Here is a 25,424-nt window from a genome sequence, read left to right as displayed (position 1 = left end):
CAAAAATAAATCCAATGGAGGGATTTCAAATTCACATGCTTTAGCTACCTTAGGTGTTGGTATTGGAGGCTCTACCAGAGTGGAGCAGTACACCTTAATCTTTGATCCAAGACCCCAAACAACATTAACCTATACAAATCCTTTAGTTTTATTGTGCCATAAGAGACAACCTAGCCGACTTCATAAGGTCTTGACCATGCTATCTTCATATTGGGTTTCTTCGGGCTATAACAAAATTATATCTCATTGTTTAATTGTCATGCCAATGTTTCTTTTGGTGCTATACTAATCCTTGTTCCAACATTGCTCTTTGTTTAATTTCATCTAGCTTGAGTGGCTCATCCAATCTCTTCTTCAAGATTAAGTTATAATCCATTCCATGCTCTACTACCAATTGGAGTCTGGGAAACATGGATTCCATGGGTACAATTGATTTAGTTCCATACACCATTTTGAATGGTGTCATTCCACATGTATGTCATTCTAGTTGTAGTCTTATATGCTATACTATATGTCAAGAGTTTTGTCTAAAGTTTCTCATCATAGGTGTGAGGTTGCTTTTGGACTATCTTATTCATAATAGCCTTAATTGGAATAAAAAAATCTATGGATAAAATAACATTAAGCCCGAGCACCAATTTATATGGTATTTTTCCTAAGATATTTTTGTATGCCACTTTATATGCGCAAACTACAGAGTGCAGCTTTTGATCCCAATTTGATCTATTGTCATTCACTATCTTGGTTAAAATTGTGCATAGAATTTTATTGGTACTTTTGGCTTTACCATTAGCCTACGGGTGTTAAAGGGATGACTTTTTATGTATGACCATGAACTCATCAAGTAAATACTCAATGAATTCATTGACAAAATTTATCCCTCTGTCACTAATGATTTCAATATTTAAAATCATTCCCATACAAGAAGTGTGTTGTGGTTATTGCATCATTCTTTTTGTCTTGTAAGCCAGTGGTGCTATAAGACCTACAAAGCCTAAGAGCCATTTGGAAAATGTGTGTGCTCCTATCATTGGTCTCACATGCATTTCATCCCTCTTAAGTCAAATTTTGGTTCTTTGGCATTCCTTGCACCTCTTCACATATGCGTCAACATTCATGAATAATGTTGGCCACCATATTCGGGCAGACATTATAGCTTGCTTAGATATGCTTCTTGCAAATAGGCAAGTATTCATGTTATGATGCGAAAAGTCTAAAGTGGTTATCTTTACAATGCTTGTACAATTGATTTTTGATCAACTAATATGACTATGCTTTTGTTTGGATTACTATCATCGATTGTCCTATGTTTAAAATTGGAATTATATTTTTGCTCCATGTAGGTACCATCTCAATGTCAAAGAGATATTCATCTAGTACATCATCTTCAATTCCTTTAGGATACTCACCGTTACACATCTAAAAAAGTGATCTACTGTTCTAGTAAGATAATGAACGATCTTACTATTCTTCTTATATTGCATGATTTGTTAACAAAATACAACAATGCTTAATGATCAACAAAGAGAATCAATTGATTTCTGAGGAGGTAATGTTTGAATTTCTTCACTACGTAGACCATATCATTTCCTTTCAGCGGTCAGTCACATTATCCATGTCGTGTAAACTCTTGATATAAGCAAGGAACGCTCCATGTCTGCTGCGAGCTGAAAAGCGCGCCGAAAACATCTCTTCAACTACGATGGCTGCTGCTGGGCATGCAGCCTTCTTAAGTCTTGACGGTCGGGCTAGGGTTTGCAAAGAGCAGCAGCCGTGCTCCTATCTTTTTCGGATTCACGCAACTGCACCATTTCCTTCAACTGTACCCTTGCGAAGCCGACGGTCCTCATTGCATAGACTCATTTCGTGTTGTGCTTCCTCTGATGAAACCGCTGTTGGGCCTCCTTCTGGCAATGGCTCCCCCTCCGTAGTAAGTCTATCTCTTCCCCCTTCACTCTCTCTCTCTCTCTCTCTCACACACACACACACACACACACACACACACACACACACGTGTGTGAATGCTTTCACCCCTGTTTCTCAGTGGGTGCATAATGATGACCGCTCTGATACCAATTGTTGGGTTAGGATGGCTTAGGCAGATTAGCATTCGTTGTGTGTGTATGGGTTTAAATTCAAAATAAACCTTGATTATGTATTTTTGAAAAGAGTGAGTACGAGGCCTTTTTTACAGGCATACATCACACTTTCATTATTGCACTCACACGTGCTCATGTCTAGCGCTCAATCATCAGATGGCTTTGGCTGTGTGGAATCCTCTTTGTCATCCTTGAGGCAGCTTTCACGTGTACTTATACATGCACCTAGAGGAGGTTCACAAAGAAGGGTTGGGAATCATAGGACACAACCCGTCTCCAACATCCAAAATGTAACTTTTGGACATTCCATGGTACTTAGGATGAGTTGAAAGCACTAATACAACAATTTAATGTGGCTCTCTCAATGGTTTCAAAGATTTATCCAAAGTGAGAAAGGTCTTTCTTTGCTGAAGGAAAATGCATTACAGTGGTGATCTACTTTGTTGACTTAGGCCCTAATGACATGGCTATAGTTTTAGCGACATTTGCGTCTTTGTCGTGGACACAAGCCATTGAGGCTGATATCTTGTTTGCATGGAACTGCTTCAGGTTTGAGAAAGAAAATACCGTGCAGAATTATATAAACACAATCAGACTCTGTCTAAATGTATAGCAGGTATGTGTCCTCCCTCTTGACACCTGGGCTGTACTGTATTGAAAAGAGACGGAAAGTATCGAGAGCATGATCCACTGCTACACCCACTGGTCTTGGTCCTACTGTGAAATCCTTAATGCAGGGGATGAAGCTCGGATGTGCCATGACATAGTCCAGTGTGCTGTCCCCATGCCTGTGTGGAAAGCATGTGAAACTGGCTGCTCTAGGAAAACGTTGTAGGCCATTAAGTATCGCTAGACCATGTGTAGTCACCATCTTTGTGAGATGTCTCCCATACTCTGTCTGATCTCTATCTTGCAAATGTCTATCAAGCCCCAAATCTCCTACATCCGGCTCTCTAAGCATCTTCTTTGAAGTGTCATAGAAGACTATCTAAGCATTGCTCGTCCGGGCATTGAAGTCCCCTAGGAGGATGATGTCACCATCCTTGGAAAACTCGTATATGTCATTGTCTAGGATTGAGAAAGGTGATTGGCCTCTAGGCTCAAGATGGATTGATGTACTGGGGGGAAGTCTGCTTGTATATGGCAATGTATAAAAGTCTGCTTGTGTTGGCCCCTAGCCTCACCCACATGTATCTAGCATGATCGTCTCTTCGAATAACGTGTAGAAGTGGTTGTAGCTCCTCTCTGAATAATACTGTTATCCCCCCCCCCCCCGATCCTTTGCTTCGATGCTTAGATCTTGTGTCAGTCTGGCAAGCTAGCTCCCGTCTATATCCTATCACATGTGGCATCATTTGTCCAGGGGCGTGATGAGTCTGTTAGAAGAATATAATGTCTTTGTCTTGAAAGCTATTCTCAAAGGCGTCCACATCCAACCCGTAAGATCGTTTACAATTCCAGGTTGCCATCTTCAGTATAGTCCCATAGGTCTCAAACCGTCATGTAGAGCGTCGCTCTACAATCACCACTCGACGATCTCTGTAGAAGACAGTCTTTCCCTTCTCCCTTGCTGCTGTAATATTTGGCATCACCTCTCTCATGTGAGCTAGCTGTGAGAGGGTGAGATCATCACCGAGAAAAATGCCTGTCTTCTTAAGGTTGGCCTCTTCTTCAAGAACTCCTCCAAGGAGGGGAAATGTAGATGAATGCTCTCTGCTTTGAAGACTCTCCCGAGCCTTCACTCCTCTTGCCCACCCTCCATGCCTTTGTGTGTAAAGGCTTCTCCATTCCCATCATGGACATGAGGCTTGTGACATCTTTTTCAACATTGTTGACATCCTTGAGGCCGGTGACCCTCACATGTAAGGCACATAGCGTCGTAGCCGCCTTCTTTGTTCTTCTTCAAGGGTCATGTTAATGGTGGCAAGTGTAGAAGAAGTCTCTTTACCTTTCCCTTTCTTGGCGACCTCGATCCATTTCTCGGCCGCCTCCACTTTCTTTTGTGTCTTGGTGATGATCTCGACCCAAGATGACTTCTTTTCCTCCTCCTCCTTGATGACCCGTACTTGTTCTTTGATCGTGTTCAACTCCTCCATCATGAGAGGCTGAAATTCCCCTTCTTCAAGTCGCCCACTTTTGGCTTCACGAAGCTCACCTTGTAGATTTCGGATGATGGAATCTTGGATGACCACTTTCTCCTCAAGCGAAGCAATCCTCCTCATCATTCCGTCTCTTTCTTTGGTCCATCTTGAAGAATAGTGCTCCTCTCCTTCCTCCACTCTTCCACTCCGCTAAAAAACAGTTTGAAACCCTAAAAACAGCCAAAAAAACAGTTTTGAAACCCTAAAAAACGGCAAAAAAGTGGTGACGAAACCTTAAAAACAGTGAGAGAGAGAAGTCCAAACCCATAGTGAGAGAAATCCTAAAAACACACACACACACACACACACACACACACACACACAGAGAGAGAGAGAGAGAGAGAGAGAGAGAGAGAGAGAGAGAGAGAGAGAGAGAGAGAGAGAGAGAGAGAGAGAGAGAGAGAGAATGAAATGAAATGTTATATTAACATCTTCAAAAGGCCAAAATGACGTATGAGAAATCGATACAATCTTGGTGGATCTAATACAATGTCTGGGTACAAAAATAAAATGAAGTAAAGTGAAAAACTAAAATCTCAACTGCTAGATGTGAACTAAGCAGCTAGCTGGAACTGTAAAGGATATAAGTAGGGGGTTGAAAGTAGTGACTGAGGGCTAATACTGTGTGTGGGGATATAATGGGTGAGAGATGATACAAAGGCTGGTACAAGATGAGCAGGGTGTACAATCCTCAAAAGAGCTAAATCACAAGAGATCCATCATTGGTCCCTGGCGGATCTCATCAATCTCCTCCATGGTCAGTAGTATGATCGGGCGTCGTGCATGTTTGGACAAAGTGATCCGAATCCTCTGATGTAGCCTTCGTCGATGTTGTGTAGTCCTTCGCAGTTGTGGGCGTCTGGATCTCCCTAGCTCGGTCGCTCGATCGATCAACGTGCCTCTGGTGCGAGGAGAATGTGAGCTCTGCTCTGGTTGCTGCTCCTCCGACTGCCCAATGTCCACTCTAAAGAAGTCTATGATTCGTCTTTGAGATTGGCTAGCCTCTCCTCTCATCAGGCTCTCTCTGTGTTTGCGCAGCTCGAGCAAAATCAGAGCCAAGACATCTCTGGTCCTCATACCCCATGACTCTAGAGAGTGATCCAAAGCCCTTTATAAACAGGCTGTGAAAGCGACCTCGTATCTCATAGTAAACTGGGAAGTGGCATGTGTACTGCGACTTTGTCTCAGGCTCCATGTGACATAGGGGACAAGTCCTAGCCTCTGTTGGTACTCCGTTGTATCTACCAGTCTCAATCCGAAGCTGGTATGAAGATGTGCGTATTTGGCCAATAACACATCGTATCCCATGAGATAAGTGGGTGTCCATGTATCTAAACCTCGTCACAAAACCATCCTTAATAAGCTGGAGAAGATGCTCTCTTTAGAAAGCCATCTGCGTGTCCAACTCCTGTGCCGGCTGTATTCAAATCCTCCTAGTATCTAGCTGAGTCGGGTCTTGGTGGATGAGCCTGGTGATCTCGGACTGTGTAAGAGTCCGAGAGGATGCATCCAATGAATACAAGAAGGGGGCAATCTGTCCGTGCTAAACCCATGTACCTAAAACCATGATGTCATCCGGTGCATTGCCGGCGAGAATCCTCTTCATCTGCTACAGATTTCAGCCATTCTCCACTGCTGTTTTCTCTGTTTTCAGCCCTCATGGGGCTACGACATTGATTCCCTGTCCTCCCTACACCCTCTGCATCGCTCTAGATCCTACTGGGAGCGTACGAGCACGCTGAAAATCGCTGGACAGTATTTTCATCACCTCACAGTTGCGTTTTTGGGTGGACAACAGCCACATGGCTTGTGTTTTTTATAGATGATCAAGTTACCTCTTGCCAGGACACCATCCGGTGTTGGTCCATGCGATCTCTCAGTGACTGCTGCAGTACACGGTAGCTTTTACATTGGCTTGATCCTTGGGAGATCCATTCACTCCAGCCATCATTCGACGGTTGCGCACTCTAGAGGGGGTGATGACTTGTGGTTTGCTTTGGACACACCTATGCACTCATCAGAGGAGCACGAGATATGGCCATGGTCATGGCATACGGGATTCTAACATTCTTAGAGAGGACACCACCATCTTGGGTGGACAGACACTTGCCACTTGACCTCAACACGCTAGATCACTTGCTTACATAGGAGCAGCTACATGGACTTAGGGAGAGGATCTTGGATCTCTTCTTGGATAGGTTCATTGCTTGGATCTACAAACTGGAGTGGGACTTTAGTGCTTTGGACTTTCTTGGAGAGTTTACTCGTGAGATGCAGGAGATCAAGCATCATTCTGCAACTACATTCGGAGTCACCCGAGCTTGGCTTGGACGGTAGTGCAGTTGCTCTTCTACACTCTCGATCATTTGGATTGCTACCTTCAGAGTTGCCTACACTCATCTTCGGTAACCTCACAACAGACTTATCCCCTGACCTGGGCAAGAGGCCACTTTCAGCTCATTCACATTGAGAGCCACATCGAGATGCGGTTTGGTGGCGTTGTTGGCGTGGATTTTGTTTTGGTTGATACTGGAGGATTGAAGGAAGGAGATACAAGCAAGAAGGTGCATACAGATTGGTCTGGCCTTTCCTCTTCTCAGAGGTTATTCACAACGCAGACTGCTCAGTTTGGCTTCCCTTCTTCATACAGGATGATTATGGTGCAGACAACTCGGTCTGACCATACCTCTTCTGAGAGGCCCTTCACAGCGCAGAGTGTTGAGTTTGGCTTTCCCCTCATCTTGGATTACCCTACCTACTGACAGGACACCATCCGGTGGTGGTCTGTGCGGTCTATCTGTGACTGCTGTAGCTTACGGTAGCTTTTATAGTGCAGACTGCTTAGTCTGGCTTTCCTTGTTTCGGAGGACGTTTACGGCGTAGATTGCTACATCTGGCCTTCTTGGAGTTTTACACAGCTTAGCCACCTGGCCACACTGGGTTACAAGTTCATGCATTGACAGGCTTTCGGTCATTCTTATGATGGTTCGTGGGCTTCCCCTTCTTCTCTCGACATTCTGACTACATACACTACATATCGTATTGGGCAGGACACTTGTAGGTCTATTGACACTTCTTTCACGACAAGAAGTTGTTTTCACACTCAATTTGGGGCCTTCATGCAATATCTTCACCCTGTATCGGCGGAGTACAGCAATTTGCTACATTGCTCGTGACGGCACTTTACCATGGAGATTTCTTGGCAGTTGGGACACTCTAGGTTGCTGCTACATTCATGGAGTACGCCCGTGTATTGTCCTTCAGTGGACATTGCAACAAACATCTTCATCATTTGCCTCACATCTTCAGCTTCACACGGTTTGTTCATCATCAAGTGTTGAGAGGGGGTGTTAGATTTACGCCACTCTGTTGCTTCACAGGTCTAGGTCATACTTGTACGGCTAATGTCTCAGGACTGGCCACCCATAGTCTAGGTTGTACCTGGTCTGGCTACCCGAGTTTGGGGCTAGCTGCCCACCTTGTCTGGGCGCCCTCATATATTTCCATACATCATTTTCTGTTGGGTCGTGGGGATTTTTCCAGGCTTTGCAAATTGCCCTACCTCCCCTTGGGCACCTATTTATGGGGCTAGGGGTACCCACTATCACCATCTGGTTATTGTGTATTGGGTCTTCTGCTCATGGTAGTCATGGGGGGACTGATTGCCCCCTCCACCATATCTTGCGTTTGTGGTCTTCTCTCTCTCTCTCTCTCTCTCTCTCTCTCTCTCTCTCTCTCTCTCTCTCACGCTTCCGCACACGTGCACTCACAGTCATCTCCCCATACCAGCATGCTGTATCTCCCTGCATGGCTAACTTTCGAGATGACTCAAGTGCTAGGCGGGCATATCTAGCTCTGGGGAGGTCCCACAAGCGGTGTATAAAGGAGACTTATCTGGTAAGCGCCTCAATCTCTAGTGGGGGGGGCAGCTAGCTCTGCTCGAATAATGTCATGTGGTTCTGAAGCCTTGGCTCTAATAAGCCGCGAGATCATAGAGACTAGAGGCTTCTCTACGTCTCATGATTGTGATGTGCTGCGCCACGGTCATAGTACATACAGTGTACACAACAGACACTATGCCCATACACAATAACTCATGCAAGTACAGAACAGATTAGAGCTCTCAAATAATTGCATGGGGTAGAAGAAGAGGCCATGGATTATCTGAGAAATAATGAGAGAGCTTGATTCTTGAGGGTTTGAGAGAGAGGCTTGACTCCTTGAGAGCTTGAGAATCGAGATAGAGAGCTTGAGAGAGAGGCTTCACTTCTTGAGACCAAGGGAGAGAGAGCTTGAGGGCAAGCCCAAGCAAGAGAGCTTGAGAGCTTGAGGGTAGAGCTTGTGTGCAAGGGAGAGAGAGAGCCTTGAGGTTTGTTACAATTGTGAAGGAAAGGGGTGAGGGGGGAGCATTTTATAAGGGTTGCCAAGAAACAAAACTCCCCAGAATCTGCCCGATTGTGACCATTGGAGCCTGGGAAAATCTGTCCGTGTTTTGCCGTGCCGGTCGTTCCAATCCAAACGTTTCGGTACTAGCCTGTCATCCGGAATGCCCTGCCGTTCCGAGGACGTTCCTGCAACTTTGACCGGTCGGAACGCTGTTTCGGCGTTCGAGACCTATGGGAACCCGTTCCTTGGTAACTAATGCAATGCGGAAGCCACCAGTGTATCAAAAAGCTAGAGCTTCGTCCGAGGCTCGTGAAACTGAATCTGTGAACACGTCCTCTCCAATCCACCCAATGCTGCATATGCTCTACTCAGTCTAGTCTCTGCTGCTCTCCTCAATGAAAATGCTGGTCCACTAAAGACCACCCCAAGGTAGGCGTAAGCATTTGTGTACTTTGTATACTCCACTATCTGGAGAGAGAGTCAACATGGCATGGTAGAGTTTCGCGCTGAGATGAAAGTCGGAGAGAGAGAGAGAGAGAGAGAGAGAGAGAGAGAGAGAGAGAGAGAGAGAGAGAGAGAGAGAGAGAGAGAGAGAGAGAGAGAGAGAGAGAGAGAGAGAGAGAGAGAGAAGAAGAAGAAGAAGAGAGTTTTAACGTCGTAGGAAACTATCCCAGATCTAGCCGACGAGGAGTTGAACTCAAGAGATGTTATTCAAGAGCCTTGAGAGTTGAAGGAGAGGGAGAGACGGAGAGCTTGAAAGTTGAGGGAGAGGGAGAGACGGAGAGCTTGAGCCTTGAGGAGGAGAGGAAGAGATGGAGAGCTTGAGGGAGAGATGGAGAGTGATGGAGAGGTAGAGCTCCAAGCTTGAGCCTTGAGGCCCAAGGGAGAGGAGGAGAGAGCCTCAGTCCTCTACTCTTGAAGCTTGAGGGGAAAACACTTCAACGCTCAAGCTTGAGGGAGAGGCAAACTTATGAAGGAAGAGGGTGAGCCTTGGGGCTGACATAGGAGAGCATGGGAGCTTGGAAGATTCTAGAACTTATAATACCCCCTTCCTCTCCCCAAAATATTCACATGTGTCAACAGCCACATTTTTTTAAAAATCCAAATGGCCATTAAATTTTTTTTTTTCAAACTGTCGTTCCACCTGGCCGGCCATTCCGCGTTCCCCATGACGTTCCACCCGTTCCGAGGGCTGTTCCGGCCAGGATTCCGGTTACATTTTAGAACAGAACACCGTTCTGTGAATGTCCCTGTTCTGTCGAGAAGTCTCGCCTCGGAACGTGTTTCGGGAACAAGAGGGCCCCGTTCCACCCGATCCGTGTTACTCTACCTTGGAAGGGTGTGATGTACTCTTGAGAATCCCCTACTACCGTAAGAACTGTGCCGTGGTGGATTATTGGGCTAGAAAGGCCACATTGAAGAATGAGAAAGGCAAAGAAATCATCCTTCATGTAAAATTAAAGGGCAAATTTGTCCCACTTTTATCGGCTTTGGCCATTTCCAAATTAATGAAATCCGGTCTTTAAAGTCTCCTCTTGCTGAGCTTCACTCCTTCACACCCAAAGCTTTAACTTGAGGGGTAGAGCTAGAAGATGAAGCATTTGGGTGTGTTTTAGATCCTTTTAGGACACTCTTTTTCTTGTGACCTACAATGTGACATTTGAAGCACCTATGTTCATTTGCATACAATCCTGGTATCTTTGCTAATAGAACATCTAAATTCCTTAAGCAATTTTCTTGTCACGAGTGAGTTCAGTTTTTTAAGATTTTCCTTATCCCCTTAGAGTTAGATGGAGAATTGGTATGAAAAGAAGAAGAGGAATTCAAAGAGCTTTTTTTATTGTTACCATTCCCATTAGAGTTCTTTTCTTTGTCTTTAGAGGAGCCATTAGAGGAAGAGTTACCTTAATCGTAGGTTGTCTTAAGCTTACCCTTGTTGTGCTTCATCTCTTGAAGCTGAGCCAAGCGGATAGCATCGTGCAATGTCTACAAATCACCGGCCTGCACGTCAAACTCGATAGAGTGGTCTAATCCAAAGAGAAAGGCCTCTAACCTTCCCTCGCCCGACTTCCTTAATTGCCCGCCTAGTTGTGACACACACTTAGTATATGACATGATAGGTTTACCTTTTTGAGATAAAGCTCAAAAGTCCTCTTTCAATCTCTTAAGGTACTGTGGAGGCAAGAAGCAGGCCTCAAGATCCTTTTGGAACTCCTGCCAGCTAAGCTAGAGAGGGTCATCCAAGTATGACGCTTATTGGCCACTTTATGAGTGGCGGACTTCTTATCCATCCACTCATCCTTCTAGGTGATAGCATCACCTTGTGAGATGCATCAAGGCTAGAACCTTAATACTTTCAGACTTTTTCACAACAACAAATAAGAATTAAATTGATGCAGCCATAAGGAAATCACAAGCGCATCCATCCTACTTGCATGCTTACTGAATGTGATCTTCTCGGGAATGGGGTCATTGATGTTTGACGTAGCTTTGGTTGCCTCCGCAATGGTTGTCACAAGGTGGGCACCACGTGCCAATAGAAAAGAACAGACTGAACAACTTTTAGCACTTCAAATAACAACTGAACTGAAATGGAGAAAGACGACACACGACACGGAGTGGCGGAATTCCACCCCAGAGAGTATTGGCCCCAAACCTTGGTGCCCCTTTCGGTATTTCTTTATATTGCATCAACACAGTCTAAGCCGGTACTCCAGACTCTGCACCTTCGTACTAAAGCATGCCAGAGAATGAGCCCTAGCCTCATATTTAAAGGCCCTTGGCCTAAAAAGTAGTTTACATGAAATGCTTTCAAACTCAAAAGCTTCTGGTCCAAAAAGCAGTTTACATGAAAAGCTTTCAAACTCAAAAGCTTCTCGTCCAAAAAGCAATGCCAAAAGCTGCCAGCGTAAATCATTGAAATCCGTACAGCTTGCCACGTCGTCAGCCAGCGCAAAACGCAGAAATCTGCCCTTAGGGTTAGGGTTAGGGTTTCTGCAGTTTTAGGGTTTCTGGCACAACAGAATTAGGGTTTGCAGGTTTTAGGGTTAGGGTTTCCAGAATTAGGGTTTCAGCAGTTAAGGTTTCTGGCAGAAATTAGGGTTTGCAGGTTTTAGGGTTAGGGTTTTCAGAATTAGGGTTTCAGCAGTTAGGGTTTTTGGCAGAAATTAGGGTTAGGGTTTTTGCTCTCGGGCAACCACGTCATCACTTTGTGACACTTCTTCTGTTACTTGTTCTTCTTAGGGTTTAGGCTCCTCAGCCACATTTGTAAGTTGGCTCCATTCGTTAGGCTTTGACACGTCAACAGTTTGTTACATCTCCCCTTCTTGAAAGAGAGTAATCGTCCTCGATTACAACATATCTGCAAAACAACTCAAGTTAGCTCAAAAATTTATGAAGGTCATTTCGAGGGACAATCAGTTTGCTCTTTTTATTAAGGAGTTAGCTTCTCCTTTCTGCTCTTTTGATCAAGGAGTTAGCTTCTCCTTTCAGCTGTTTTGATCAAGGAGTTAGCTTCTCCTTTCGGGTGTTTTGATAAAGGAGTTAGCTTCTCCTTTCTCCAGATCGGAACTCTTGATATTCTGGCGTAGTAAAATTAGCCATCACACCCAGACCGTACTGATCTTCCACGGGTGTCTTGAGGCACTAAAATTACATACCCAGGCAATCTCATCCAATTAGGAATATTCAGTAGTTGGCACATCACAATGCAACACAAATGCTCACATATGCATGTTATAAGGCATAGAAACATAAAGCCGCCGATGAACACCCCCCCCGCAAATAACCATCCAGGTCCGGGCCATGAGCTGTTTAACGACTCCCTCATCACTCCTCTCGCAAATAACCTAAAAAGGTCCGGGCCATGAGATATACAGGCCTTTTACAACCAAACGCCCCCCAGACCGCAGCCTGCATCGTTTGGAGGTGCTGAGACTAACCACTGCTCAGACTTCTTAAAAGTTAATGCTCCTCCCGCATAACCATTCAGGTCCGGGCCATGAGTGAGAACAACAATACTCCCTCCGTAAATAACCACAAGGGTTCGGGCCATGAGTAAAAACAACAATACTCCCCCCGTAAATAACCACAAGGGTTCGGGCCATGAGTAAGAACAACACTTTTCAATCATTCAATACTCCCCCCGCAAATAACCACAAGGGTCCGGGCCATGAGTAAAAACAACACTTTTCAATCATTCAATACTCCCCCCGCAAATAACCACAAGGGTCCGGGCCATGAGTATGAACAAGCATTCTCAAACAGCATTTCACTTCTCCACCCGGGAGTAAAATCACCAATCATTGAAACCAGTATTAAACCAGAGTCGAACAATTCAAATCGGCACCAAAACAGGTTCAAAACAGATACCATCCATTTCAAACAAATTCCAAACAGGATCACCAAACAAGCTAAAACAGAACTCAAACTTAAAAAGAAATCTCGACATCAGTCGACTGACTTTCCATCCTGAAACCTGCACCAAAAATTAGGGTTAGGTTTCTTCCATATGGTCGTAGCCTAGCACAGCATGGTCCGTCAGCTCTTGGACAAACAGTGTTGCTTTAGCGGCGATGGTAGTCCCAAGATAGCAATCGCACTAAACCTCCAAGGTCATCTGCTCGTGAAGAGACATCTACTGGGAGATGTCGAGAAACTTCAAGTTATAATCTGCTAGGGTTTCCATGGCAAGCATTTCAGGATACCCCACTCTGCTAGAAGTTGCACTCCGAAGGAAGATGTCAGAAACCATATAACTTTGGGCAAAATTTTTCTTGAAAGCTTGCCAAGTACTTGGAGTATGCTGCTTGGTAGCTGTAGACATCAACATCTGCATGGCACTGCTTCTGAGAAAAACAGTGACTTGAAACAAATCTGGATCCTTCTCTTGCAAGTGATCTTAATTGGCTTATGCCCTGTGAGACATGAGCGGTGAAGACGGGAGCACACCCGATGCGCGATGAAGTAAGTGTGGGAGTGGCTAATAAGTCCAGGTTGAAGCGCGAAGATACCTCAAATAAAATTCCAATAGCTTTGTCTGCTCTTTTGTAGGACCGGTATGCTTTCAGAAAAGCACACGCCCGATGCTCTGATACCATTGTCACAAGGCGGGCACCACGTGCCAGTAGAAAAGAACAGACTGAACAACTTTTAGCACTTCAAATAACAACTGAACTGAAATGGAGAGAGACGACACGCGACACGGAGTGGCAGAATTCCACCCCAGAGAGTATTGGCCCCAAACCTTGGTGCCCCTTTCGGTATTTCTTTATATTGCATCAACACAGTCTAAGCCGGTACTCCAGACTCTGCACCTTCGTACTGAAGCATGCCACAGAATGAGCCCTAGCCTCATATTTAAAGGCCCTTGGCCTAAAAAGTAGTTTACATGAAATGCTTTCAAACTCAAAAGCTTCTGGTCCAAAAAGCAGCTTACATGAAAAGCTTTCAAACTCAAAAGCTTCTCGTCCAAAAAGCAATGCCAAAAGCTGCCAGCGTAAATCATTGAAATCCGTACAGCTTGCCACGTCATCAGCCAGCGCAAAACGCAGAAATCTGCCCTTAGGGTTAGGGTTAGGGTTTCTGCAGTTTTAGGGTTTCTGGCACAGCAGAATTAGGGTTTGCAGGCTTTAGGGTTAGGGTTTCCAGAATTAGGGTTTCAGCAGTTAGGGTTTCTGGCAGAAATTAGGGTTTGCAGGTTTTAGGGTTAGGGTTTTCAGAATTAGGGTTTCTGCAGTTAGGGTTTTTTGCAGAAATTAGGGTTAGGGTTTTTGCTCTCGGGCAACCACGTCATCACTTCGTGACACTTCTTCTGTTACCTGTTCTTCTTAGGGTTTAGGCTCCTCAGCCACATCTGTAAGTTGGCTCCATTCTTTAGGCTTTGACACGTCAGCAGTTTGTTACAATGGTCTTGGCAAGCTTATCATAATTCGGCCCTATGGGCAGTGGGTTAGATTGAGTTGCTAGAGTGGAAATGAGGTCATGCATGATTGCACATCCTTGCTTCCGAGCCTTCATCGCCTCAGCCTCACGCTTCCGTCTACGAGCCTTGCCCTCAACGACGCCTTGGCCACCAATGACGGGTTGCCTCCATATGCTCTTTTTGTTGAGCCTCCTCTTACTGCATCATCATGTCCATCGTCATTTGCATCATGAAATCCACAGAATTAGGTGCTGCTGGTGGGGGTGAGACTTGAGAAGCTGGTGGAGTAGGTGAAGGATCCATTGGTGTGTCTAGACCCCAAAGGAGGAGGGTGCTTCCCTCCTGAATGTTCTGGGTATTCGATATTGCTACAAGTCATTGACCATGCAAGGATTCCTTCCCTCATGCAAAAGGAGTGTCGCAGACTTATCTCCCGGGCAGCTTTTCTACCCCCTCGTCTGTGCACCACACATGCAACACCCGCTGTACACATGTTTGCTTTTTCCGACACTCAAGGTGCACGGTCCCACGCGCAATGGGAGGCTTGCAGTTCCAAGAGTGGGAGGAGTGCCTCGAAACGCTACAAAACACAACCTCAAACACAAGAGAGATGCAACGAAAATGAGGGAATAGGTAGAATCGAGAATTCACACTTCCACAACCCTTTGTTGTTGCCTTGCATTAGTGAATGCGACTTTGCATTATTGATGATTCCTTTTTAGATACTTGATTAAAGAATTATGAGAAAGAAATACTGCAAGAGTTGAGGGTCTAGTGTATTTGGAAGTGGAACTCCGCCACTTGTGTCTCGTCTTAAGTGTGAAGTGCTCTTTCAGTTTAAGTGCCTGAAGTATTTGCAGATTTGTATCTGTTGCGTTAAACTCCAGTCTAGTTGTTATATTTCAATGGCACGTTGTGGCCTTCTGGTTTCAGCAGATGGTCTTATTTTGAGGTTGGGCAAGATACTTACTCCACACTCTCTTAGTTATCATCTTATCGTCAGTCTGATGTTCCCACCTATTGGTCATCATCACTCGCTGGCTGTCCCTTGCCATTCCTTGTGTCTGCTTCCCTTGCTGGGCAGTGTCCTATCCATTTATACTTTTTTCTTGGAGCATTGACCTCATACTTGAGGTGGTTGCCACCTTCCTTATGCTCACTGTGACTATTATGGGTTCAGAAATTGCACTGTTTTTGAGTGAGAGTTTGGGCTGGTTCAGAAGTTTTGCTTGTGCATGTGCACATCCAATGTGGAATGGTGTCTGCTAGTAAACTGATTGTTCACATGAATTTCCACATATCTGGTGTTGAAATTTGAAACTCTTTGTTGCATCTATATTCAACTATTATATCAAGCTTTCAATCAATATAGCATATACATTGTTTTGGCAGTCAAAGAGCAGGAGAGAGATGCTATTAGAATATGTGAAGACAGTACAACCGGAATTTATGGACCTTTTTGTCAAAAGGGCTCCTGAACAGGTTTGTCTCAGAACAGCTACTTATTTGAAGGAGCTTATGAAACTATGTGGATGACACATGCTCACTAAATTCAGGTTGTTGAGGCGATGCGGCAAACTGTGACAAATATGTTAGGGACTTTACCCCCACAGTTCTTTGCAGTTACAGTTTCAACGGTAAGTCTATGGGTCTAGTACTGTTTCTTGCTCTTCATCAAGGACAGTTGAGAAGTTACTGATGATATTGTTAGAGGTACCATCTTCTTAGTTTTCTGACCTACTTGAAGTCTTGGCTTACTTAAAAAATTTGTGTACAGGTTGCTGAGAACTTGGCACAGCTCATGTATAGTGTGATGATGACTGGATATATGTTTAGAAATGCTCAGTTCCGGCTGGACCTACAGCAAAGCATTGCAGCACTTCCTGGTGCTACTTCACTCAAGGCAAACTTTTTTAACCAACATTAGCTCTTGTTTTTGTGCTTTTATTGTAGGCAGGAAAAAGCACAAGTGGGTGTAATTGAAGGAACAAGAGTCCTTTGGTTATCTTGATGTCAACATTTTAATTCTCCTTGGCTTCTTTGAACTCAAGGTGATTGGTGTAATGCATGTTGTTGCTTTTGTCCAAAACCCTACCCTTGCCACATCGCTTAGGAAAAATGGATGGATGAAACCAATGATGTTTGCACGGAATGGTGTGAAAATTTTCATGTCCTCACAGAGTATGAGTTACAGTGGCATCACTTTATCATGAAAAAGACGTACTGTTGGCTTATGTTATGACTATTGTTATATTATGTTAGCTTTTTCCTTCTAGTTTGTGCATAGACTCTAGTAGATTAAATATTTTTATAAATGCATCGTTGGCATTGTGTCAGAAAGAACTTATGAACGAGTGAACCATCTTTGCACTCCACATAAGAAAAAGCAAATGCAACTTCCTCCGTAGCCCATGTGTTATTGTTGTGAATGGCCCTCTAGTGCAGTACATTAGATAGTAGATGTTTGATCAAACTAAGCCCTATCCTTAATAAGCAAAAGGTACGTTCTAGTTGGTTAGCAATTAGGTTATTTCCTTGAAAGAGATGAAAGAAGACATAAGGTAGCACGAGCTCTAGGTTAGGATTTCTTCAGACACACAGAAGATGCACAAAGAGCACCTTTATAAGCATTTATCATTGGCGATAGGATACCGCTATTTTTTAATATCTACATAGTTGGAGCTAAGTTGCTATTGACGGTGGCCTTCTGTTCATCTTGGGATTTTGGAATACAGCCACAGAGAGTACTTTTGGTGGGAATTGCTTAGAGGCAATTGTCATCCTCTCCCTTCCTTAGGTGGCCAGAGCGTGTTTTACTCTCTACAGGAGAGGTTTTGTCCCCTGGCCTTTTTTCAGTTAATACAGTTTTTCTAGTTTATACCCATGTGGCTAGTTGTATATTTCTCCAGATTTTACCTTCATGCCTATCGTGTATTTCAGTTATATACGTGCCCTCAGAATATGTGACATTCGGGGGTTGTGAGGTTTTTTCAAGTGTGTGTGTGTGTGTGAGAGAGAGAGAGAGAGAGAGAGAGAGAGAGAGAGAGAGAGAGAGAGAGAGAGAGAGAGAGAGAGAGAGAGAGAGAGAGAGAGAGAGAGAGAGAGAAGAAATGAAATGAAATGAAATGTTATATTAACGTCTTCAAAAAGCCATAGTGACCTACGAGACCAGAAAGTTACAAGGTGGTGGATCTGATACAAAGTCAGAGTAACAAAATAACCTAACAACAGTACAAAACAAAGATATATACTATGGGATCTTAGATTGGTCGATGTGAGCTAAGCAAAAAACTAAGCAAAAATGGGCGGCTTGTTGGGATAGCTGAATCACAAAAGATCTAGCATCGGTCGTTGGCGAATCTCATCAATTTCCTCCATGGTTAGTAGTTTGACCGAGCGTCGTGCATGCCTGGCCAGCGTGCTCCGAATCTTTTGACGTAGCCTCCGTCGATGCTGTGTAGTCCTTCGCAGTTGTGGGCACCTGGATTTCCCTAGTTCAATGGCTCGGTCGATCAGTGTGCCTCTGGTGTGAGACGAGGGGGAGCTCTGCTGTGGGAGTGGCTCTTGTGGCTGTCCCGTGTCTGCTTTGAAGAAGTCTGTGATCCGTCTTTGAGACTGGCTAGCCTCGCCATTCATCAGGCTCTCTCTGTGTCTGCGCAGCTCGAGCAAGAACAAACCCAGGCATCTCTGATCTTTGTATCCCATTACTCTTGAGAGTGGTCCAAAACCCTCTCTGAACAAGCAATGGAAGCGGCCTCTTATCTCGTAGTAGACGGGGCAGCGGCATGTATAATGCAGCTCTGTCTCAGGTTCCATGTCACACAAGGGGCATGTCCTGGCCTCTGCTGGTACTCCGCTGTATCTCCCAGTTTCAATCCGCAGCTGGTGAGACGATGTGCGTAACTGGCCAATAGCACATCGTATCCCATGAGACAAGTGGGTATCCATGTATCTTGGTCTCGTCACAAAACCATCTTCCGTGAGCTGGAGAAGGTGGTCTCCGTAGAAAGCCATCTTCGTGCCCAATTCTTGTGCTGGTTGTATCCATGTCCTCCTGGTGTCTAGCTGGGTCAGGTCTTGGCGGATGAGCTTGGTGATCTCCGACTGTGTAAGAATGAGAGATGGTGCATCCAATGAGTACTGGAATGGTGGCAGCCTATCTATGCTGAACCCATGCGCCTGAAACCATGATGTCATCTCCCCATACCAGCATGTTGTATCTCCTTGTATGGCTAACTGTGGGGAGGACTCAAGTGCAATGCGGGCATATCTGTCTCTGGGAAGTTCCCATGTGCGGTTTATGAATGAGACTGATCTGGTGAGCGCCTCCACCACTAGTGGGGGGGCCGCTAGCTTTGCTCGGATAATGGCCCGTGGTACTGATGCCTTGGCTCTAATGAGCCGCGAGATCATAGAGACGAGAGGTTTCTCCATGTTTCCCCATCCGTCTGTGCGACCTGGCCTCCCGTGGTGGTCCAATGAAGGTCCAATGAGAGAGAGAGAGAGAGAGAGAGAGAGAGAGAGAGAGAGAGAGAGAGAGAGAGAGAGAGAGAGAGAGAGAGAGAGAGAGAGAGAGAGAGAGAGAGAGAGAGAGAGAGAGAGAGAGAGAGAGAGAGAGAGAGAGAGAGAGAGAGAGAGAGAGAGAGAGAGAGAGAGAGAGAGAGAGAGAGAGAGAGAGAGAGAGAGAGAGAGAGAGAGAGAGAGATGTTAAGAGATGTTATATTAAATGTCTTCAAAAGGCCAAAATGACCTATGAGACCAAACTGATACAATCTTGGTGGATCTAATCCAGTGTCTAGGTGCAAAAATAAAAATAAAGTGAAGTAAAGTGAAAGACAAAACATCATCATCATCAGTGCTTGAGGATGCTCGATTGCATCGGTTCGCTGAAGAGCTTCGTCAATGTCCACCTCTATAAATAGTCGTTCTGGGCGTGTCACACGTCGTGCTAGAATAGTCATGATACTTTGATGGAGCTTTCGTCGATGTCGTGGTCGCCCTCGTAGACGTGGGCGTCTAGCTCTCCCGAGCTCAATGGCTCTGTCAACTAATATCCCTCTGGTATAAGTGGGCTCTGAAGTCTGCTGTGGAGCATGCTCATCTAGATGCTGAGTCCTTGCTCTAAAGAAGTCAGTAATCTCCCTCTGTGATTGTCTCCCATTGCCTGATCTCCTCAAGAGATTCTCCTTGTCTCTGGGCAGCTCTAGCAAAAACAACCCGAGGCATCTCTGATCCTGATTTCTCATGACTGTAGCCAATGGTCTGAAGCTCTCTTTGAATAAACAATAAAAGCGGCCTCGTATCTCATAGTATACCGGACAATGACAAATGTGATGTAACTATGTCTTGGCTCTATATGACACAAGTGGCATATCCTGCCCTCTGCTGGTACTCTTCTAAATCCACCAGTCTCAATCTCTAGCTGGTGTGATGATGTGCGCATCTGACCAATAGCACATCTTATTCCTTAGGATAAATGAGTGTCTATATAGGCCGGTCTGATCACATATCCATCTTCTGTTAGTTGGAGAAGATGCTCTATATAGAAAGCCATCTTCGTGCCCAACTCCTATGTTGGCTGTATCCATGTGCTCTTGGTATCAGGCTGAATCAAATCTTGACGTATGAGTCTGGTGATCTTTGTCACACACACACAGAGAGAGAGAGAGAGAGAGAGAGAGAGAGAGAGAGAGAGAGAGGTCCCAAAAGTAGAGGGATAGAGCATGAGGACGAGCCGTTGATGGCAGCCTAAGTTGCCCCAAGATAGGCTAGCTCAGCTGTCACAAAGTGATGACGTGGCGGACAGCAGAAACCCTAAAATTCCTGCAAACCCTAATTTTTGCTAGAAACCCTAATTTCTGGAAATCACGGAGGCTTTACTTTTTTTTTTAAATTTATAATTTTTATAATGATGAGCGACGCGAATCTTGCTTTTTCTCTACGCAATGAGAAAGAGAGAGAATGCTTTTGCTTTCAAGTTTTGACTCTCTGTGAGAGAGAGAGCAGTTGCTTTTGATTTGAAGCTTTTGGGGCTCTGCTTTTGGGCATCCCTTGTAACCTTTAAATTAGTGGTGAGGGCCTCAATCCTCAGAGCATCTGGACGTAGAGTCTGAGAGTGAATCCCGACCCACTCTCTTGTACTTTGAATTGATTAATACAAAAAGAAATACTGAAAGGGGCGCTAGTCTTTGGGGCCAATATCTCTAGGCACGGAACTCGGCCGGGCCAGTGCAAATCTATTGTGATCTGTGAATTGTTTTGAAGTGGTTATTTGGTGCTGTCGCGATTGATTCTTGACTTGGAGTGTCCAAGTCTGTTATATGGTATCAGAGCATGGCCGATTTCTCTTCTACGGGAAATCCGATCACCAATTTTTTTTCTACGGCACCTATGGCTTGAGGCAAGGATCAGTGAACTGTCGTCTTTCTTCGGCCGCCAAGCGTGCTTGCTCACGCTCACGCTCCAAGTCTTGAGTTCTTGAGGTTCTTGAGTTCCTCGAGCGCACCCCTTGGCGGCCTTGCGCTGACATCAAAGTTGCTTTTTTTCACCTCACATCGATTGGCCTGCCGCTAAGTGCACGGTCCGCTCTCAATGAGTGAAAAGAGGAACAAGGAGGCAAGACAAGCCCTTCTTTCTTGGCTTACCTGTCACTCTTCAAAAACACATTTAGGAATCGACACGCCCAAGTAGACTTGGGTTACGTGCGACTGCAACAAGCAAAAATAAATTCTTGTGGTTCTTTCCTTGAGTGATACAGAACATTGCAAAAGCTCTGATACCGATGTAAGGTGTAGCGGAAGTGAATGTTGACTTTGCTCAAGATAGTCCTTCAACTGTACTCAAGGGTTTCTTTTACTTACGGAAGGGAGAGCCTTCCGTTCCTTTAGTGAGAGAGTGCAATGATCACAAACAAAGTGAATGCTACTGTAAATGAAGGTGCTGAGACTGAGAATGAGAATGAGAGAGAGAAGAATACGACACCAGACTGTTCTCAAACCCTCCTCCAAGGGCCCCCCTCTCTATGGCGAGAGAGGTCTATGCTATTGATTGCACAAATCTGGTACAATGGTCTAGATGCAATGGACTTGCCGATGATGTCGATGACAATGACAACGACGACGAGGATGGGCTGAAATCTGAGAACGCTAGGGCTGAAAGGTTGAAATCTGCAAAACGTTGACTTTTTGCTAATCACTGAGACTGTGTCGACGAGGACGGCGATCACAACGACGCGACGATGATGCACTGAAAACGCAGATGCTGAAATCTGCGGACAACAGGCTACCAAATGTGACCAAAACTCAGCCACACTAATGCTTCTGTCCACAATGGCCTGCTGCCATTGTGGCGTGCTGCCATGAATCCGTAATAGTCATACATACACCTCCTCGAATACCACTTGGCCCAAAAGAATTTGACCAAAAGGTCTCATACTAACCACGCAAGATCTGTCCACAGCGCCTGATGTGGCTCTCACACAACTGATGCTCTTGGAGCATAAGCATGTCAATCGCTCCACCCACAAGGCATCTCTGAAGCTCCTGTTTGAGTCGACCTCTCTGGCATAGAAACTGAGGTCCAAACTAACCCTTGCACATTCCATGAGACTGTCCTCTTAGACCATAGTTACCCGAAACGGGGAATGGCAACGAGCATGAAATGCCATTCCGTGTTACAAATAATCACGTTTGAAACACAGAATGGGGATACGGAACGTGAAGTTAGAATGGGTACGAGGAATGGAGACCTGAAAATGGCCATTCCCTGTAACTATGTCTTAGACCCATGCCCAAGCTAGGTGTACAATCCATAGAGCTACATCCTCTGTCCAAGAATCCTCATGAACATATACATAGCAGGGTGCGCCTTGCGTGTTTGCAAAAAAGTGTACCACAATGTGTCTACATCTTGCTGTATTTGGTGGTGTCACAGAGAACTTGGCCAATGGCCACAGAGTGTGTATCAAATCTGTCATCCCCAAGTCTCACATGTGGTGAGGGAACTCCAGATCTTGAACATGAAGCCAATCCAGGATTGTATGCATAGTCCACTTAGTCTGATCCCTGCCACACAGTGGGAAAGAGTACCCAACTGCTGTGTCCAGGGCCTCTGTTTTTCTAGCTGCTAGAAACAATACATGGACTTTGAAGCAAGCCGCCTTAAGGTCGGGAGAAGAGTCACCGAGAAAGCGTGTAAGTCATAGTTGAAGAAGTCCTAGCGGTGACGGATGTTGAAACTTGTCAGTCCATGAGGAACTGCCACAAAGGGCGACGCCTACACTAGCAAGGGCATTTGAAGGTATGGCTGCTCCTCTCTCGCCAAGCGGTTCGTGGAAAATGCACTGCGAAGAGACCGTCGAGCTGCCGAGTGACCAATCCTTGGGCGGCGGCGTGGTATAGGAGGGAACATGCGACAAAGTGGGGGGGATGGGAGAGGGAAGGGGGGGGGGGGGGGGGGGGGGGGGGGGGAAGGTGAGGGTGGAGGTGGGGAGGGGCTGTCGGTGGCGAAGCTGAGGTTGAGGGGATATCCTCCGGTTCATCCTGCTGTAAAGGGTCAAAACGGTTTCCTGTGGGAACCCATTGCTGTTGGCCTGGCGCGGGCCTATCAGTAGGGGCCCTAAACTCACGTGTTGGTCCTAGGCGACGACGGCCACGAACTTGCTGACAGCCCTCCTTTGCCTGGGCACCTGTCTTAGATGAGGTACCCGTTTGTGCTCCCTGTGTCTCTGCCTACTGCTTTTGGCCAGCCCGAGTAGGTTGGGTCTGTGGCACGGGTTGGGGAGGAGTCTGTGGCGTGGGTCAGGGCCTCCTTCGTGGACATGCCTTGTCAAGATGGCCCATTTGTATGCAAATGAAGCATTGGTTCGGGAGGACCCGAATACCTTACACTCTGTTTGATCCAACCACCACTCACCCGAGGTAGCAGAACCACCTTCGGAAGTGTATGTGTGTCTCTAACAAGAACTTGCACAGTAGGGAACCCCGTTGCCTTGGCCACAACTGAAGCGGAGGTGCGCGGGGTCTCCAAGATTGTCTCAAAACATGGAGCTAATCTTGGAGAGTAAGGGTAGATACTCCCGCCTCAGTCTTGGAAAGCAACTAGATGGGAAGATCTGTCTCCTCCTCAAGCACATGTGCAGTCGGGTTGAACCCGTGGTGCCACTGTCTGAAGTAAGCTCGAGTCGCCTAAATGCCTAGCGAGTTCATGGAGATTACTTTAGCTGCCATCTTTGGAGACTCGAACTCTATCTGGTAGTAGCCTCTCCTGAGAATCTGCTCATCGACAATCTTGTCTACTTCGGTGACGAGTAGAGCCTGTAGCAGGTTCCGAACCTCACCTCTACTGGGTCTCGTGCCAACATCTTGCAAATGACCGAGGTGGCTTGGAGGCGTTTCACCTCGGCCATTAAGTTTGCTTGCTCTTCTTGCAAAAGAGCAAGTCGAAGGGTCGGCTTCGCGGTGTCGGACGAGGGGGCTTGTGTAGAGTCCCTCTGAGGTGGAGCAGGGGCCGCCATTCTGTGTTTTTTGTTGGAAAGAGGAAGGAGAAAACGATGATGAGGGCCTCCGAAGTGTTAAAGGCAACCCACCGGCTACTGGCGAGGGAGGACAAAGATTTTGTGGGCTGGGGGGGTTTATGAGGGTTACGGGGTGGGACGAGGTGAGGGGGCTAAGAAGGCTGAATAGAGCGTTGGTTGGGGTGGGCAAGAGTTGGGGGTAGCAGAGTGACGGCTGGGGCATGGGTGGGGGTAGGGGGCTGCGCTAGGCAGAGGGAGGGGGGGGGAATCATTATCATGAAATGTTAAAGAGTGGATGCGGAAGTGTAACAGACTTGGACACTCCAAGTCAAGAATCAACCGCGACAGCACCAAATAACCACTTCAAAACAATTCACAGATCACAATAGATTTGCACTGGCCCGGCGGAGTTCCGTGCCTAGAGATATTGGCCCCAAAGACTGGCGCCCCTTTCGGTATTTCTTTTTATATTAATCAGATCAAAGTACAAGAGTGTGGCTAGGGTTTCACTCTCAGACTCTGCGTCCAGATGCTCTGAGAAGTGAGGCCCTCACCACTAATTTAAAGGTTACAAGGGATGCCCAAAAGCAGAGCCCCAAAAGCTTTTAAAATAAAAAGCATTAGTTCTCTCTCTCTCTTAGAGAGTCTTTTCTCTTAAAATTTGCGTCGCTTAAAAAAAAAAAAAAGCGCCTCCGCGATGTCCGAAAATTAGGGTTTTTGACAGAAATTAGGGTTTCTGCTGTCCGCCACGTCATCACTTTGTGGCAGGAAGACTTTGGAGCTCAACCTAGGGGTTTCAGAGTCCCTTGGCTTTTGTGAGCTGCTATCGGTGGTTTTTATAGCGGATGCTTTATCTTAGTTAGATACAAAGCATTGGACTTCGTAGTTTTTGCTACATCGCTTGAGGTGGACAGAGGTTTGGGCAGATTTGTGTAGACTTGATCACAATCCAGATAGCTACAGTTCACTATCTAATTAGAGTATCTTTATCCCTATATGTATCGTGTGGTTTGTTTTGGGATTTCCCCATGATCTCATTGTATATCTTTCATGATTTTCCCATGTTTCTTGCATATGGGACCTATGGTCGATTTTATGTGATGCAAAGGGTCAAGGCCTCACTTTCATTGGAGAGAGAGAGAGAGAGAGAGAGAGAGAGAGAGAGAGAGAGAGAGAGAGAGAGAGAGAGAGAGAGAGAGAGAGAGGCCTATTGCTTTATGGAGGCAGTTTGCAAATTTGTTTGAGAGTTAGTCCAGAGAGGCCTTAGGGAAGTTGGTTTGGTCACAGAGATGTGCATCTTGGTACCTTCCCTTGGCTTTTGAGATGGACAGCGAGCGGGTCCCCCCCTGCCTCTCTTATAG

General features: G+C 45.8%; 1 protein-coding gene across 1 annotated transcript in view; it reads left to right on the top strand.

Annotated features, from left to right (window-relative positions):
- Positions 1-1,593: 1,593 nt before the first annotated feature.
- Positions 1,594-25,424, top strand: part of LOC147452639 (uncharacterized) — a 44,977-nt gene continuing 21,146 nt past the window's right edge. The window contains exons 1-4 of the mRNA XM_086518272.1: positions 1,594-1,930; positions 15,942-16,031; positions 16,106-16,186; positions 16,327-16,452. Coding sequence (XP_086374398.1) covers positions 1,703-1,930; positions 15,942-16,031; positions 16,106-16,186; positions 16,327-16,452 — 525 coding nt within the window. The 5' untranslated portion in view covers positions 1,594-1,702. The remainder of the gene's footprint in view (positions 1,931-15,941; positions 16,032-16,105; positions 16,187-16,326; positions 16,453-25,424) is intronic.

Source organism: Adiantum capillus-veneris, chromosome 8 (assembly GCF_014529385.1).
Source record: "Adiantum capillus-veneris isolate H3 chromosome 8, ASM1452938v2, whole genome shotgun sequence".
NCBI lineage: Eukaryota > Viridiplantae > Streptophyta > Polypodiopsida > Polypodiales > Pteridaceae > Adiantum > Adiantum capillus-veneris.
Note: the sequence above shows the minus strand (reverse complement) of the source record. Positions and strands in the feature narration are given on the sequence as shown.